The sequence below is a fragment of the Arachis stenosperma genome, chromosome 8 (genome assembly GCF_014773155.1).
Source record: "Arachis stenosperma cultivar V10309 chromosome 8, arast.V10309.gnm1.PFL2, whole genome shotgun sequence".
Classification (NCBI taxonomy): domain Eukaryota; kingdom Viridiplantae; phylum Streptophyta; class Magnoliopsida; order Fabales; family Fabaceae; genus Arachis; species Arachis stenosperma.
Window position 1 is genome coordinate 36,716,780 of NC_080384.1, and position 14,881 is coordinate 36,731,660.

At 29.2% G+C, this 14,881-nt stretch overlaps 2 protein-coding genes across 2 annotated transcripts; one reads left to right on the plus strand and one right to left on the minus strand.

Moving 5' to 3' along the window:
* Positions 1–8,151: 8,151 nt before the first annotated feature.
* On the minus strand, positions 8,152–8,868 carry LOC130945908 (protein C2-DOMAIN ABA-RELATED 7-like). The gene is made up of 3 exons (XM_057874598.1): positions 8,758–8,868; positions 8,580–8,675; positions 8,152–8,460 (listed from the first exon to the last, which is right to left on the minus strand). The coding sequence occupies exons 1-3, from the start codon at positions 8,866–8,868 to the stop codon at positions 8,152–8,154; spliced, it is 516 nt and encodes a 171-aa protein (XP_057730581.1).
* Positions 8,869–10,336: 1,468 nt separating this feature from the next.
* Positions 10,337–11,707, plus strand: LOC130943436 (cyanidin 3-O-galactoside 2''-O-xylosyltransferase FGGT1-like). Its single transcript, XM_057871312.1, has one exon. The coding sequence runs from the start codon at positions 10,337–10,339 to the stop codon at positions 11,705–11,707; it is 1,371 nt and encodes a 456-aa protein (XP_057727295.1).
* Positions 11,708–14,881: the final 3,174 nt, after the last annotated feature.

Here is a 14,881-nt window from a genome sequence, read left to right on the forward strand (position 1 = left end):
AATAATTCATTAGTCAATAATAAATTTTTAAACAAAGCTCTAAAAATTAGGGAGAAGAGAGGCAACAAACAAGGAAAAAAAGAAAAAAAAAAAGAGAGAGTTGAAAATCTATTAGTTTTTAGCATCTCATGCGTGCATGTTATGGTGGGCTACAAACTTCAATTTCACATAGATATCTGGATCCATTTTCACATGTGACTAGACTCATTTTCATGAACCAAAAAAAAATATTGGATTTATTATTTACGTTAACTTCTATGAAAATACTTTTTAATGATTTTTTTAAAAAGAAATTTAAAATATAAAAATTATTTTATATTTAAATATTTAATATTAAAATTTTTTACTTAATAATTATGTTTAATATAATAATATAAAAATATTTTTTATTTATAATATTAATAACACCCAAATAAATCTTAATATATAGAATTAAAAATTAAAAAATTAAAACATTTAATTAAAGGTTAATTGATTATGATAGAACTAAAAAAAATTGAATTAATATTTAATAAAAATTCATTTTTAATAAATTTTACATTAGATTTATTTAACAATTTATTCAATTAAATGTACGCGCACATGACACATCTTTACATGTATATATACAATCTTGATTTCATAAAACAATACACCTTCCGTAATAATGAATTGATTCAAAATTTTATGATGGAAACCTTAATTGTTCTTATTCTTAAGATAGAAGTGTCATCTTCGATAAATGATTTTAGGTTTATCAGCTTTTATAATGTGGTATATAAATTATCACAAAAGTTTTTGTTAACGGATTTTTTTTTGTTGATATTGTTAGCTTGTTTTAAGGTGATTTTATTTTAGGGAGAGGATCTCCAATAATAGTATTATTGCACAAGAAATTTTTTATTTCATGAAGCATATTAAATGAAAAAAATGTATTCTAACTTTTAAAATAGATCTTGAAAATAGATAATTGTTCCATAATTATAATTTATCTGTCTTCCACATCTAAAAAAAACAGATGTATGCAGTGACGGTTTCAGAAAATTTTGATAATGGGGCAAAATATATATAATATAATAAAAAATTTTATAATAAAAATATTATGTGTGCATAAAAATCAATTATCAAATTATTCATTAATCGTTAGATATTTATATATAAATATATGTATTTTTAATTTATTCTTAATTTGTATTTTTTATTTTAATATGTATACATATGATTTTTTTTTATGTACATATAATATGATTAGTCTTTAACATATATAATTTACAAATTAAAACACTAAAATAATAATTTAAATGATAACATATAATTTAAAATTGGGTAAAGTATATTTTTTATTTTTGAAGTTTGGCAAAAGTTTTAAAAATAACCTTAAATTTTATTTTGTTTCAATTTTGACCCAAAAAATTTTTATTTGCATGAAATATACATTTGACGGCTAAATTTTCAAAAAAAATAAGATTAATCTAACAATAATGCATGAAAATTATGCTTGATTTGCTTGTGTTGAGAGTTATTCTTATAAAATTGTTGTTGAATTAGTCTTAAATTTTTTGAAAAATGAGCTATTAGGGGGTATATATTTGATGTAAATGGAAAATTTTTGGAACAAAATTGAAACAAAATAAAACTTAAAGATATTTTTGAAATTTTTGTCAAATTTCAGGGACAAAAAATATACTTTACCCTTTAGAATTTTATTTTTAGGTTTTATATTTTAAAAAAAATTGAATAATCTTTTTCTTAATAATACAATCGAAATATCTCTCTTTGTATGTAGAATAATACTATATATTCAAGTTTTTTGTTAATTAAGTCCAACCAAATTAGTCTAAGATAACAAAAATCAGTTATGACTAACATTATTCAAAGTCTTATTGTTTAGCTTGATTATACTTAGTTTATAAAAAGACTTAAATGTGTAGTATTACTTTTAAATGTGTAGTATAATTAGAAGCAAATTTTTACTAAAATTCATAGTTGAAAAAGTTTTTCAATTAATGCCGTTATTACAAAAAAATTAAAATTAATATAAAAAGGATAAATAATAGTCTTTCGAGTCGATTTCTAAAAAAAATATATAAATTTTATTTAAATTGAGAATTGATCATTCTAATAATATCTAATATAAAATTCTTAAATTGACTATGAAGTACCAAAAATTTAATAAAAATTTATTATGAGATCAAATTTAATAATTTAGTGGGGGCAAATAAGTTTTATTATCATATACTACTCAAAAAAATTTCAAATTGTAGTGGGGGCGTTTGCCCCACACTTATACACGTACATCCGTCCCAGAATGTGTGTAAAAAAATTGTTATTAAATATCAATATAACAATAAAAATTGTTATATCATATATATTTAAAACAAATAATAACAAAATTAATAATAATTCAATTAGCTAGTTACCTAAAATTAAATATAGTTTTTTAAATATAAATAAGATTATTAGTATTTAGTAGTTTTTTTAATATAATATATATTAATTACTTATTTATATTTTATTATTTTATTTAATTTAGTTTTAATCTTACATATAATTATTTTTTTGAAAATTTTTTACCATAAATATTAAAAAATATAAATTTTGCAATTAAATGCTAACATACTATTTGAATATTTGCATAATATAAAGTTTTATTTTTCTTATAATTTTTTGTCTCTCACACAATTTTCATAAAAATTCAAAATTAGTTAATTCGAGTTATATTCTTTAATTATTGAATTATAATTTTTTGTTGTATTATATAAAAAATAATTAATAACAATATAATTTAACAGATATAAAATATTTAACAAGACATTAGTATTAATAATAAATATATCACGAAATAATGCCAAAACATTGAAATAAAAAAATACTTCTAATATAAATTAATATATTTTTTAATGTATTAATTATATTTATTAAAAATTTGACTAACTAACATACTCCAAAGTTTAAATATCATATATTATTTTTTTATCATTTTTATATATTATTTTTGTCTCCACTATTATAATTTTTTGGATTCATCGCTGACTAGTATGTTATATCAATTACCAAGTAGATAAGGATAGTTGGGAGCCGGTTGCTGTCTCCAAAAAAGTTATTAAAATTTCTCACTTAATGTTCGCTGATGACTTATTATTTTTTTGCAAAATTAGGAAGAGTCGGGTGCAAATGATAATGGAGGTTATGACTAAGTTTTGCAAAGTTTCATGTATGAAAATTAATGTTATTAAATTTAAAGTGCTTTGCTCAAAAAATATTTCTGCTAGATGGAATATATTTTCATGGGAGTTTCTTCCATTATGTTTGTTCATGACTTAGACAAGTATTCGGGAGTTAATCTCAGTCATTCACGGGTGACTCAAGCATTTTTTCATGACGTCTTTAACAAAATTCGTGAAAGATTAGCCAATTGAAAGGGTAAGATGCTTAACAGGACGGGAAGACTCTGTCTTATTAATTCGGTGGTTGTGTCTATTCTCTCTTACTGTATGCAGATCTCTCTTTTTTCCAAAGAAATAACTGATAAAATTTCTTCTATGATGAAGAATTTTTTCTGAAAAAGTCAAGCAGATAGCAAGGGTTTAAATCTTACTAGCCGAAAGATTTTGGTTACTCTAAAAAAATATGGAGGACTTGACACAAGAGATGCATCTTGTGCTAACATCTCCTTAACGAAAAAATTAGTGTGGCAATTTATTAAATAACCTGATAAAGTCTGGGTCAGAATGTTGATAGTGAAGTACATCTCTTCTTACAGAAATCAGTGTAGTTTTAATTACGTTAAAGGCTCCCATATTTGGAAGGATTTATGCAAAGTCTTTGACTATTTAAAAGAGGGTTTTGATTAGTGTATTGGGTTGCTTGATCAGAATTTCTAGTTTGATCATTAGAGGAGGGAATGAAGCTTATCTACAGAGATGGATTATGGCCATATCGCTTACTCGAACCTTTGCATTTCAGATTTATAGTTTAATGAAAATTAAAATTTTGATGGTATTCTAACATCCTCTCTTATAATCCAACGACTCAATCTGGTTTAGAGGCAGGTTGATTTCAGTTTAAGGTAGAATTTAAGGTGTACAGTGCTAGTAATGGTTATTTGTGGTTGATTAAAAGGAGGTTTGATCGGCAAGATTAGGAAAATTTGGTTGTGGCTTTGACGTCAGCAGGTTCCTGAAAAGCATAAGTTATTGGCTTGCCTCTATTTCAGAGATGCTCTTCTCACTACTACATATAGGTACAAGAGAGGTATGAAAAATTCTAATCTTTGTCCATGGGTGTCTTGCCTTCCCAAAAACTGTCTTACATTGTGTTAAAGATTGTGTGAAAGTTCAGATTATTTGGCAAAATTTACAAATTGATCTTCAGCCTCAAGATATGTATTTTAGGTTCTTGGAAAATAATAAGAAGCAAGCTTTTAAATTTTTTGTGGGTTTTTGGTGGATTTGACGAGTAAAGAATAATAATATTTTCAATCTGGATATACCATGGTCACCGAATAAAATTATAGGTTTGGCTCTAATTTCAGCACAGAAACTTAGGTCTTTTTTTAGATGAATCATATTTCTTTGTTCCCTTCTATTATAGTTAGATATTGCATTCTCATTGTATGTATAAGATTAATTATGATGCTAATTTTTATAGTAGTGGAGACAAAATTAATTTTACTTGTGTGAACAGGAATTAGAGTGGTAATTGACAACGATGAGACTGCATGAGAATTTTAACTAGTAATAGTATTTTTTATAAAAAATTATTTGCCATTTGAAAAAGTTTTGCTCTTACTTAGTATGTTGATCATAGAGATATCATATGTAAAACTAATTGTGTGAAAATTTACACTCTTAAGCAAAATAGAGAAAAAATGTGGAGTTAAACACTTCTTGATTCAAAAAATTTATGATATCATACATTAGAGTTGAAAGGCAAATTTAATACTAATTCAAAAAAAATAAATAAATAAAATAACAAACATTATAACAAAGAGAAGGCTAACAATAAATCAGAATCATGTTCTCACAACACCTTAAAAGAAATTTAAAGAATTCATTATTAGAAAGCTTGCTACTACTAGCTATCTTTAGGCTTTAGTTCTTTCTTTCTTTTTTTTCTCTTTTTTTTCTGTTTTTTTTCTTTTTTTTCTCAAGACACTAAAAAAAAATCTTAACATCAATAAATTTAAATCTTTTTTCTCAACATAATCGCATCTTAAGAATATAGCGTCAAACTCAATCTTTTTTCCACGTGAATAATCTGTAGAAAGAAAATTTGATACGCGAATAGAAAAATAGCGAATTCTGTGGTATCTATAATTTTAGTGTTGAATTTGTTAAACTTATTTTTTATAGTAAGATTTAAATATTAAAAAAATTATTTATTTTTATATTTTTTAATTTAAATATTAATTTTTATTTTTTTTAATAAATTAGATAAATATATATAGACACTATAGAATATACCTAAAAAAAATTAGTCAGAGTTACATGAAGCAAACCAAAACCGTTAGTAAAATCCAACAATTAAAATTCTCCACAAAAACACTCACAAGAGTGCTGAGACAGAGAACCATACCCCCATAAAATTGGTGAATGGACAATAGATAAGACCCCTTTTTTTCTTTATCTTTCAAACTGAACTTATATATTTTTGGACACCTGCCCATCTTTTGTATGCCTTTTTTACGGAAAAAATATTTTATTGATAGAAAAAGTCATACGGCACTACTTACAGATAATAGAAATAGATTATATCTAAATCTAGAGAAAATAATTAGATATATTCTATTTTAAATTATAAACTAAAAGTCCAAACATCGATTTCAAAGAATTTTAAAATATAAAAATATAGACGGATCTAAATTTCTATAAATTTTAAATTAACACAAAAAATGATGTAATATTAAAAAAAAAATTGTTTAATATTAAATCTTCTTCTAATCTAAAGATATTTCTATAAAAAAACTGAACTTTAGTGTATTCTTCAAAATTAAAATACGCACATCATTTATAAAAGGATAATAAAATAGCACAAAATAAAAAACATCACATGAGATATTAAAAAGAAAAATAAAAATAATCAAATTAAATTGGACTAATAATTAATTTATTATTTTTTTAAGTAAGCACTGAAGAATTCAAATTTTACCTTATATATATATATATATATAACTTATTAGTTAATGTTAAATTTTTAAAGGAAAAGTATGAGGAGTCAATGTATGTTTTATACAATGTGTATAATGGGGTTAAATTGAAATTAGAATTAAATTAGAGATAATTAATTAATTTTAAATAGTTTTCAATTTAAAATTTGAATTAAATCATGATTCCGTTAGTGATGGCAATTAATTAATTTTGAGTAGTTTCCATTTAAAATTTGAATCAAATTATGATTCCCGTCAGAATCAAATTAGGATTATCTCCCTCTCTTAATACGGTGTAAATTCTTCTCTCACCCTCTCCTCGAAGCAAAAGCCAGTACAATGCTGCCAGAGTTATCAGTCGCCATCGGATATCGTGCCGACACTCTTCCAACTGGCGCCGTCATCCGCACAGGCCACCGTACGTAGGGAGGTTGCGCATATTATTGTGTGAGTCGAGCTCGCAGCACGGTAGCGACCTATACGTCCAGCGTCTCCATCGCAACCGGTTTGTACCTTCTTCCTGTCGTTGGATGTTCACTTTCTCTGTGAACATGGATGCAGGGGCGGAGCTAGAAATTATTTTGGGAGGGGCTAACATGAAAAATATAAGTTAAGAAGAAAGAAAAATTAAAAATTAAAAAGGGGTTAAACTAAAAAATTAAAAACTTATACATACATCTTATTAGTTTGGGGGGGGCCATTGCCCCCCTTGCTCATAACGTGGCTCTGCCACTGCATGGATGGTTATTATTGGGTGTTTAGTTGTAGACGATGATTGCTGGTTATGATCTATACACGTTCACATTGGATGTTTGTTTTTGTATGATTTTAGATGTTTATTCTTTGAATAATTCAACAAGACCCAGACAGCAGCGCTGGGATGATGCGAGCGCGGGATTCGGGGCTGCAACTCACGTCGGGAACACTGACAGTTGCAGGTCACGAATGCTCGGCCGCGTGAGGAGTGACGGACGTTCTTCCGACGAGGGCGTTGGCGCGAGGAGGTGAAGCGCCACAATTCAGTCGGCAAGAACGAAGGCTACACGTCGCATAGAAACAGAGCAGTAGAACGCAGGTTGCTGCGCACACGGCGGGATGGCGGAGAAAGAGAGATTTTTTTGCAGAACAAACAATGAGATTTTTTGAAAGGTAGGTAATGATGGGTGATGAAGGTTAATGTGAAAGCATTTGGCGTAAATTAAGGTAGATATCACAAAAAGTAACTAAAAATTAGGGATAATGATGTTTAATTTATATTATTAATACATATTGGATCAAATAAACAGTTCATTGTATATATTGTATAGATACTTTATTATCTTTCTAGTCGGACTCATTTTTAAATAAAGCTCCTAAAATTAGGGATAGGAGAGCCAACAAAAAAAAGAGAGAGAAAGTTGAAAATCCTATGCTATGCTAATGCTTGGTAGTGAAGCAGCTATTAGTTTTTACCATCTCATGCGTGCATGTTATGGTGCGCTACAAACTCCAATTTCACATGGATATCTGGATCCATTTCCACATGTGCTATACTTAATGTTTTGAAAACTAGACTCATTTTCATGAACCAAAAAAAATATTGGATGTATTATTTACGTTAACTTCTATGAAAATATTTTTAAGTAATTTTTTTAAAAAGAAATTTAAAATATAAAAATAATTTTATATTTAAATATTTAATGTTAAAATATTTTTTATTTAATAATTATGTTTAATATAATAATATAAAAATATTTTTTATTTATAATATTAAAAACACCCAAATAAATCTTAATATATATAATTAAAAATTAAAAAATTAAAACATTTAATTAAAGGTTAATTGATTATGATAGAACTAAAAAAAATTGAATTAAAATTTAATAAAAATTCATTTTTAATAAATTTTACATTAGATTTATTTGACAATTTATACAATTTCCTCAATTACAAAATGTACACTACACGCACATGACACATATTTACATGTATATATACAATCTTGATTTCATAAAACAATACACCTTTCCTAACAATGAATTGATTCAAGATTTTGTTAGCTCTGCTAAACCATTACAGCCAGGAATATCACGCCACTCAATTTCACACTCTATTTCGCCACACTCAACATTTTTCAATCTTAGCATCATACGTTGGACTATACTCCCATTGCGCCAAAAGCATGTGCTCTCTTCAGCAAGACAGTTAGTTCTATTTGGTTGAATTCTCTTCACCACACATCCATCTGGCATACTCTCCATTCCAATCAAATGACACTCAATATACGGCCTTAAATCTATAACTGCATCACCCATTTCATCGTCCTTAGTGAATGTGTCTTTGTCAAAAACTTGCTGCATGCCCAAACATATATAAACAAGGATCATTCATCATTATACTATTCTTCTTCATCATATATATAAACCACAAAAATAAAAGCTTCTACACTAATTTTATGGAATGTAACACATACCAGATATATTGGAGTTGCAACATCCTTAACGTATAGCGTCAATTCTTCATTCCACACCGGATTAATATTTTTACGTATGAACGCAGTTTTCAGCTTCTGAGTTATCAAATATTTTCAATTAATGTATATCCAATGCGAAGAAAATAAACAATTGCAAATATAATTGATGATGTCTAACCTGTTCACCCATTTTGACAACAACATAAGGGTCGCTTGAATAAGCATCGCGTTTTGCAAGATTAATGCCTCTATTAATCCTAAGTTTGATAAAACCAAGTATAGTTTCCATTAAAATATTCCTTCTTGTTGTTGACACTGATACTTAAAATCAACAGAGGGACAATGATTAAGATCTTGATGATGATGTTGATGTTGATGATACTCTTGTTGTCTAGCAAGAGATAATTTGAATTTGACGTATATCTATCTCTAATATATATTAAAATTAAACTGAAGATAAATGTGATAATTAGATAAGATAACCAAAAACTACTCAACAAAAATATGTTGTACAGTTATAACTTCCTATCTATATAAAACAGAAATGACAATTCAGCAAAAGAATATCAAAATACAAAATAACAACTGGACCGAACTAAAAGAATATGTAATTAGTGTCAAGTATATACAATGTTGTTGCTTGTCCCACTTTTTTTACCGATGTAAAATTGATATATATCCTTTGTCATTTAACTTAAAAGCTTCGTTCTAGAGATGAGTTAAGATGGGTCCATCGTTATCCACAAATGGTTATTCTGGTCACCGTGCGGCTTCACACACAATGGAATACTGCTCATAGTTAGTTTTTTTTTTTTTCCCCAACAATGTGCATTGCAGTTTGGTATTTGTACTATATAGTATTTTTGAATATTCTTTTTTAGTAATGAGTGAGTCAAGAATTTTCTTAACATATATTTTAATAAATTAGTATCCCTGAAATATATTCTACTAAAATCATCATTTGTTACTGTCTATTTTAATATATATCCTACTAAAATATATCCTTTTTATTTTTAACCTATTCTTCTTCATTTATCGAAATGAATCATTTACCTTCTGTCTATGAATAAAAAAAGAGTACTAAAAAGTCAGCAAATTTTGTGATTTGTAGTCATCAATCAACTATTATTAATATTTTTAATGATATAAAATTACATCTAATGATATAGGATTACTTACTTTTCTTTTGTGTAGACTTTCTCACCAATAAATTTAGAATAACCTTTTAACAGCTCAGTATTTGATAACTACTTAAACATGGTCACATATATATATATTTTTTGGGTAATTAACATGGTCACATATTTATTTTCCTTTAAATGTGTTTCGCTTGACTTTTTTTTTTTTTTCTTTTCAATTTGTTATGTTTTTCTCCACATTTAAATGCGGATTAGCATGATTCAAAAAACAAGCCTTTTTGGAAATTACCATGAAACTCAAACAAAGAAGAACGGACTTTCAAGTTTCAATGCTAAAAATAAAACACTCTGCAACAAAAAGCTTCCCCGTAGATCCAATAATGAAGTCCAGAGAAAATAAGGGGCTCTGGCCTAATTTCATGAAGGACAAAAACAGAGGGAACAAGCGTCCTCCACCAGCAGCGCCACCTAATGTCATAACGTGTTGACATTTTTTAGTGTAAGCTCCGTATACAAATCATAGATAAATGAGAGAGGAGGGAGAAATAACGTTAAAAGATCATAGCTCATATTTCATAACCAGAAAGCACAGCACAACTAATATCACAAAACTCCGCCATGGATGCTTCTTCTCCTCTGCACATAGCAATGTTTCCATGGTTTGCAATGGGGCACCTAATCCCATATCTTCACCTCTCCAACAAGCTTGCAAAGAGAGGCCACAGAATCTCCTTCTTCACCCCCAAAAGAACACAGTCAAAGCTTCAACACCTAAACCTTCACCCCCACCTCATCACCTTCATCCCCATCACTGTTCCTCACGTGGACACCCTTCCCCTCCATGCAGAGACCACTTCAGACGTTCCTTTCTCTTCCTACAAACACATCGCCACCGCCATGGACCATACTGAGAAAGACATAGAGCTTCTCCTCCAGAATCTAAAGCCGCAAATTGTTCTCTTCGATTTCCAACATTGGCTTCCAAACTTGGCGCGAAGCCTCGGCATTAAGAGTGTCCAATACCAAATCGGTAACCCAGCCACTTTTGCATACCTTTCAGGCCACACAAGAGGAATTCATTTTAGTGCAGAAAACCTTATGAAACCGCCTCAGGGGTTTCCAGATTCATCTATCAGGCTTCGTGCACATGAAGCTCAACGCGTTGTAACCGCCAGCAAGTTTGAATTTGGTAGTGGTATCACTCTCTATGATCGTTTCAACACTGGTACAAAATTCGCGGACGCAATGGCGTACAAAGGTTGCAAAGAAATCGACGGTGATTATATAAACTACATGAAATCCCAGCTCGAGAGGAAACCAATTATGCTTTCGGGTCCTCTTTTACCAGAACCAACCAACTCAACCTTGGACGAAAAATGGGATTCATGGCTCTCAGGCTTCAATACTAAACATGTAATTTACTGCGCATTGGGAAGTGAATGTTCTTTAAACAAGTCTCAATTACAAGAATTAGTGCTCGGTCTTGAACTAACCGGTTTTCCGTTTCTTGCGGCGCTTAAGCCACCGGTTGAGTTTGATTCGATTGAACAGGTGTTACCGGAAGGGTTTAAAGAAAGAGTTGAAGGAAGCGGAGTTGTGTATGATGGATGGGTTCAGCAACAATTGATTTTGGAGCACCCTTCTGTTGGGTGCTTCATAACACATTGTGGAGCGGCTTCCATAACCGAAGCGCTTGTGAGTTCGTGTCAGCTCGTGTTGCTGCCTGGGCCTTATAGTGATCATGCAATTGCTGCGAGGAATTTGGGGAGTAGGTTGAAGGTTGGGATTGAAGTTGAAAAAGGTGAAGAGGATGGTTTGTTCAGCAAAGAGAATGTGTGCATAGCTGTTAAGACTGCGATGGATGATGAGAATCAAGTTGGAAAAGAAATAAGAGAAAATCATAGCAAAATTAGGAATCTTTTGTTAAGCAATGATTTTGAGTCGTCTTGTATTGATGGTTTTGTTGGTGAGCTTCAGTCTTTGCTTTGAATTTGAAATCGTTGTTTATGAATAATATATCATGTTTAATTTCTTGATCTCCTGAACTGATAGTGTATTGATTAACTTTGGCCAACTCTCTTTCATTCTATATAGTTTATATCATATATGAAAATCAAATAAATTAAAACATCTTGATTATTATATACTATTTAACTGAACACTACTAGCTTTTATTTGTGAGATACTTTTATTTCAACTCATTCAATGAATTATTTTATCTAGCTATCTAGAGAGGGGAACGAAGCCATGGAAAAAGAGGATATGATAGTTTTCAAATTCAATTGAAATTTCGCCAAAATATTAAGTGGATGCAACTTTATATATCAAATTTCAGTAGCACTATCATCAAGTGACAGGTATACATAGGAGATGCCACTGTCAACTGAGTCTCAATATATAATAAAACAAAACAAACACGGTCCATGCATGTAATTTCATTGGAATCGTTCAGAACAAGCATACACCACGTTGTTTCCTCTTGCTAACTGCATGTAATTTCGTTGGAGCTTGGTCAGACGAATTTACACGTCATATTATTTCCGAGCATGCTAAGTTTACGCCAAAAATTTAGCTACTAAAATTAACTAGATGAAAACTCAGGTGCAGTCAATTTTAAGTGAAGTTGATAATTGAGAGTTGTTAAATGATTTGACTGATTTGACTAAATTTTCATCTAACGGCTCTCAACTATCAACTTCACGTCAAGTCGACTTTACCTAAAATTTCACATAGATATAAAATATACATTAAAATATAAAATATATACATATTAAAAATAAATTAAACTATATATATAATAGTTGATTTAATAGTTAATTTTTTAGGTATATATAATATTTTTGTACAAAAACACTATTTATACATAATTTTAGTGACTAATTCCGGTTGCTATATATAAATACGATAAAATAGTATATACGGATATGGTAAATAGATGAAACGCCAAAATAGAATCCACCCATTTTTTTTATTGCGCCACTGTTCTCCTTTTTTTTATTGCACGATTTATTCTTTTGCGCAACCTTTTCCTATCCTCTTCTCCAATTGCGTTACTGATCTGTTAAAAATAAACTTGATGGATAGAATTTAAAAATTAATAGTAACCACATCTTGAATAAATTATCTATATTTAGTTTTAATTTAAATCATTTGTTTATTAGGACGTATTAAGTTTAGACGTCAAAGAAAAATATAAATACATATGTAATTATTTCATAAAAAACAACACATAAATACATTTAATACATTCCTCTTTATTTTATATTCTTCGTGAGTGTGTGTGTCTTATTCTTTTATTTTCCAATTATTTAAGCTCAACTATGATATTGGACTGCCCAAATGAAAGCAATTCTCGGTGCTCAATGAGTGTGAAAGATGATTAAGAAAGGCTATGTAGAACCAGAGAATGTGGACAAGCTAACAGAAGCTCAGAAGGAAGAATTAGAAAATAAAAAAAAGAAAGATCAATGTGCCTTACTATCATTCATCAAGGCTTGGATGATGATATGTTTGAGAAAATTGCTGATATAACCAATGCAAAGAAAGTTTGGGATACTCTTCAAAATTTCGTTATAGGAGTTGAAAATGTGAATTGAAGAAGGTTCGTCTTCAAACTCTAAGGGCTGAGTTTGAGTCTCTAATGATGAAGGAGACTGAATCCATTTCAGATTATTTTACCAAAGTTTTGACGGTAGTGCACCAAATGAAAAGGCTTGGAGAAAAATTAGAAGATGTTCGTATTGTTGAGAAAATCCTTTGTTCTCTCAACTCAAAATTTTACCATGTGGTGGTAGCCATTGAGAAGTCCAAAGATTTAGATACGATATCCATTAATCAATTGAATGGTTCCTTACGGGCCCATAAAGAAGGAATGGATAAAGGCAAGGAAGAACATGTGGAGCATGTCTTGCAGGCAAAACTTTCGTGGAATGTTAGAGGAGAAACCAACGAAAGTGGAAGACAAGGACGAGGTCGAGGCCGTGGTCGAGGCCGTGGACGAGGACGAGGACGTGGTTACCGAAGAGGAAGAGATGAGAAAAATTATTCTCAAGAGAAAAGAAATCAAAATTTTTCTCGAGGTTGTGGAAGAAGAAGAATGAATAGAAACCACATTTTGAATAAGTTGTCTATATTTAGTTTTAATTTAAACCATTTGTTTATTAGGATGTATTAAGTTTAGACGTTAAAGAAAAGTATAAATACATATGTAATTATTTCATAAAAAACAACACACAAATATATTCAATACATTCCTCTTTATTTTATATTCTTCGTGAGTATGTGTGTATGCATTGTTCTTTTATTTTCCAACATGCTCCTCACTCCTCATTTTCTTCTCTTCTCCGTGCAACGCTTCACTCTCTTCTTCTTCGATCATGCCACTACTCTTCATTCCTCACTTTTTTTTCTTCTCCGTGCAACACTTCACTCTTCTCTTTTGAGTGCCATGCCGTTTACTTTTCTCTTTTTGTCAATAAATTATTTTGAATGCATTATATTGATTTATTTTGGTTCTTCTTATCTTAAGGTTTTGATTCTATTTTTGTTGACCAAATTAAAAAAGTTGCTATTTATTGAAATAAAATTTGAATTCAAATTTAGAATTCAATAAAATCTACAAGTTCGAATGATTCCTAATTTGATTTTAAGTGTTTTTAATTTGTTAATTATAAGGTTTTTGATTTTTCATCCTGAAACTACTGTAAATAATCAAACACCTTTCAACTTGTTTTTAACAGTAATGAGAATCTAGTTTGATTGAGGGTGATGATATTATTTTGACTTCATTCTCAAGTCTCAAGAGGCTAGTATTGGAAGTTGTTGCCATTGGACCTTTTCTATAGGAAATAGACTTTAGGAGATAGAAGATTATATATTGATAAGGAAAAATTTAGGCGTCGGGTCCAGCAATTTTATTAAATTCTGGCCAGTATGTAACTAGCAAAAGAAAAATAAATAATCTCACACGATTGGATAAAATTTCACACTATTAAAAATATTATTAATGACTACTTAATTACTATAAATTACAAAAGTTACTAACCCCCTAACACTCTTCTTTAAAATCTGAGTATAATCAAATTTACTCAACATAATAATTAAACTTAGTATAGCATGATAATTTTTAAGACTAATAATTTTAATATGTACAAATTTAACAAC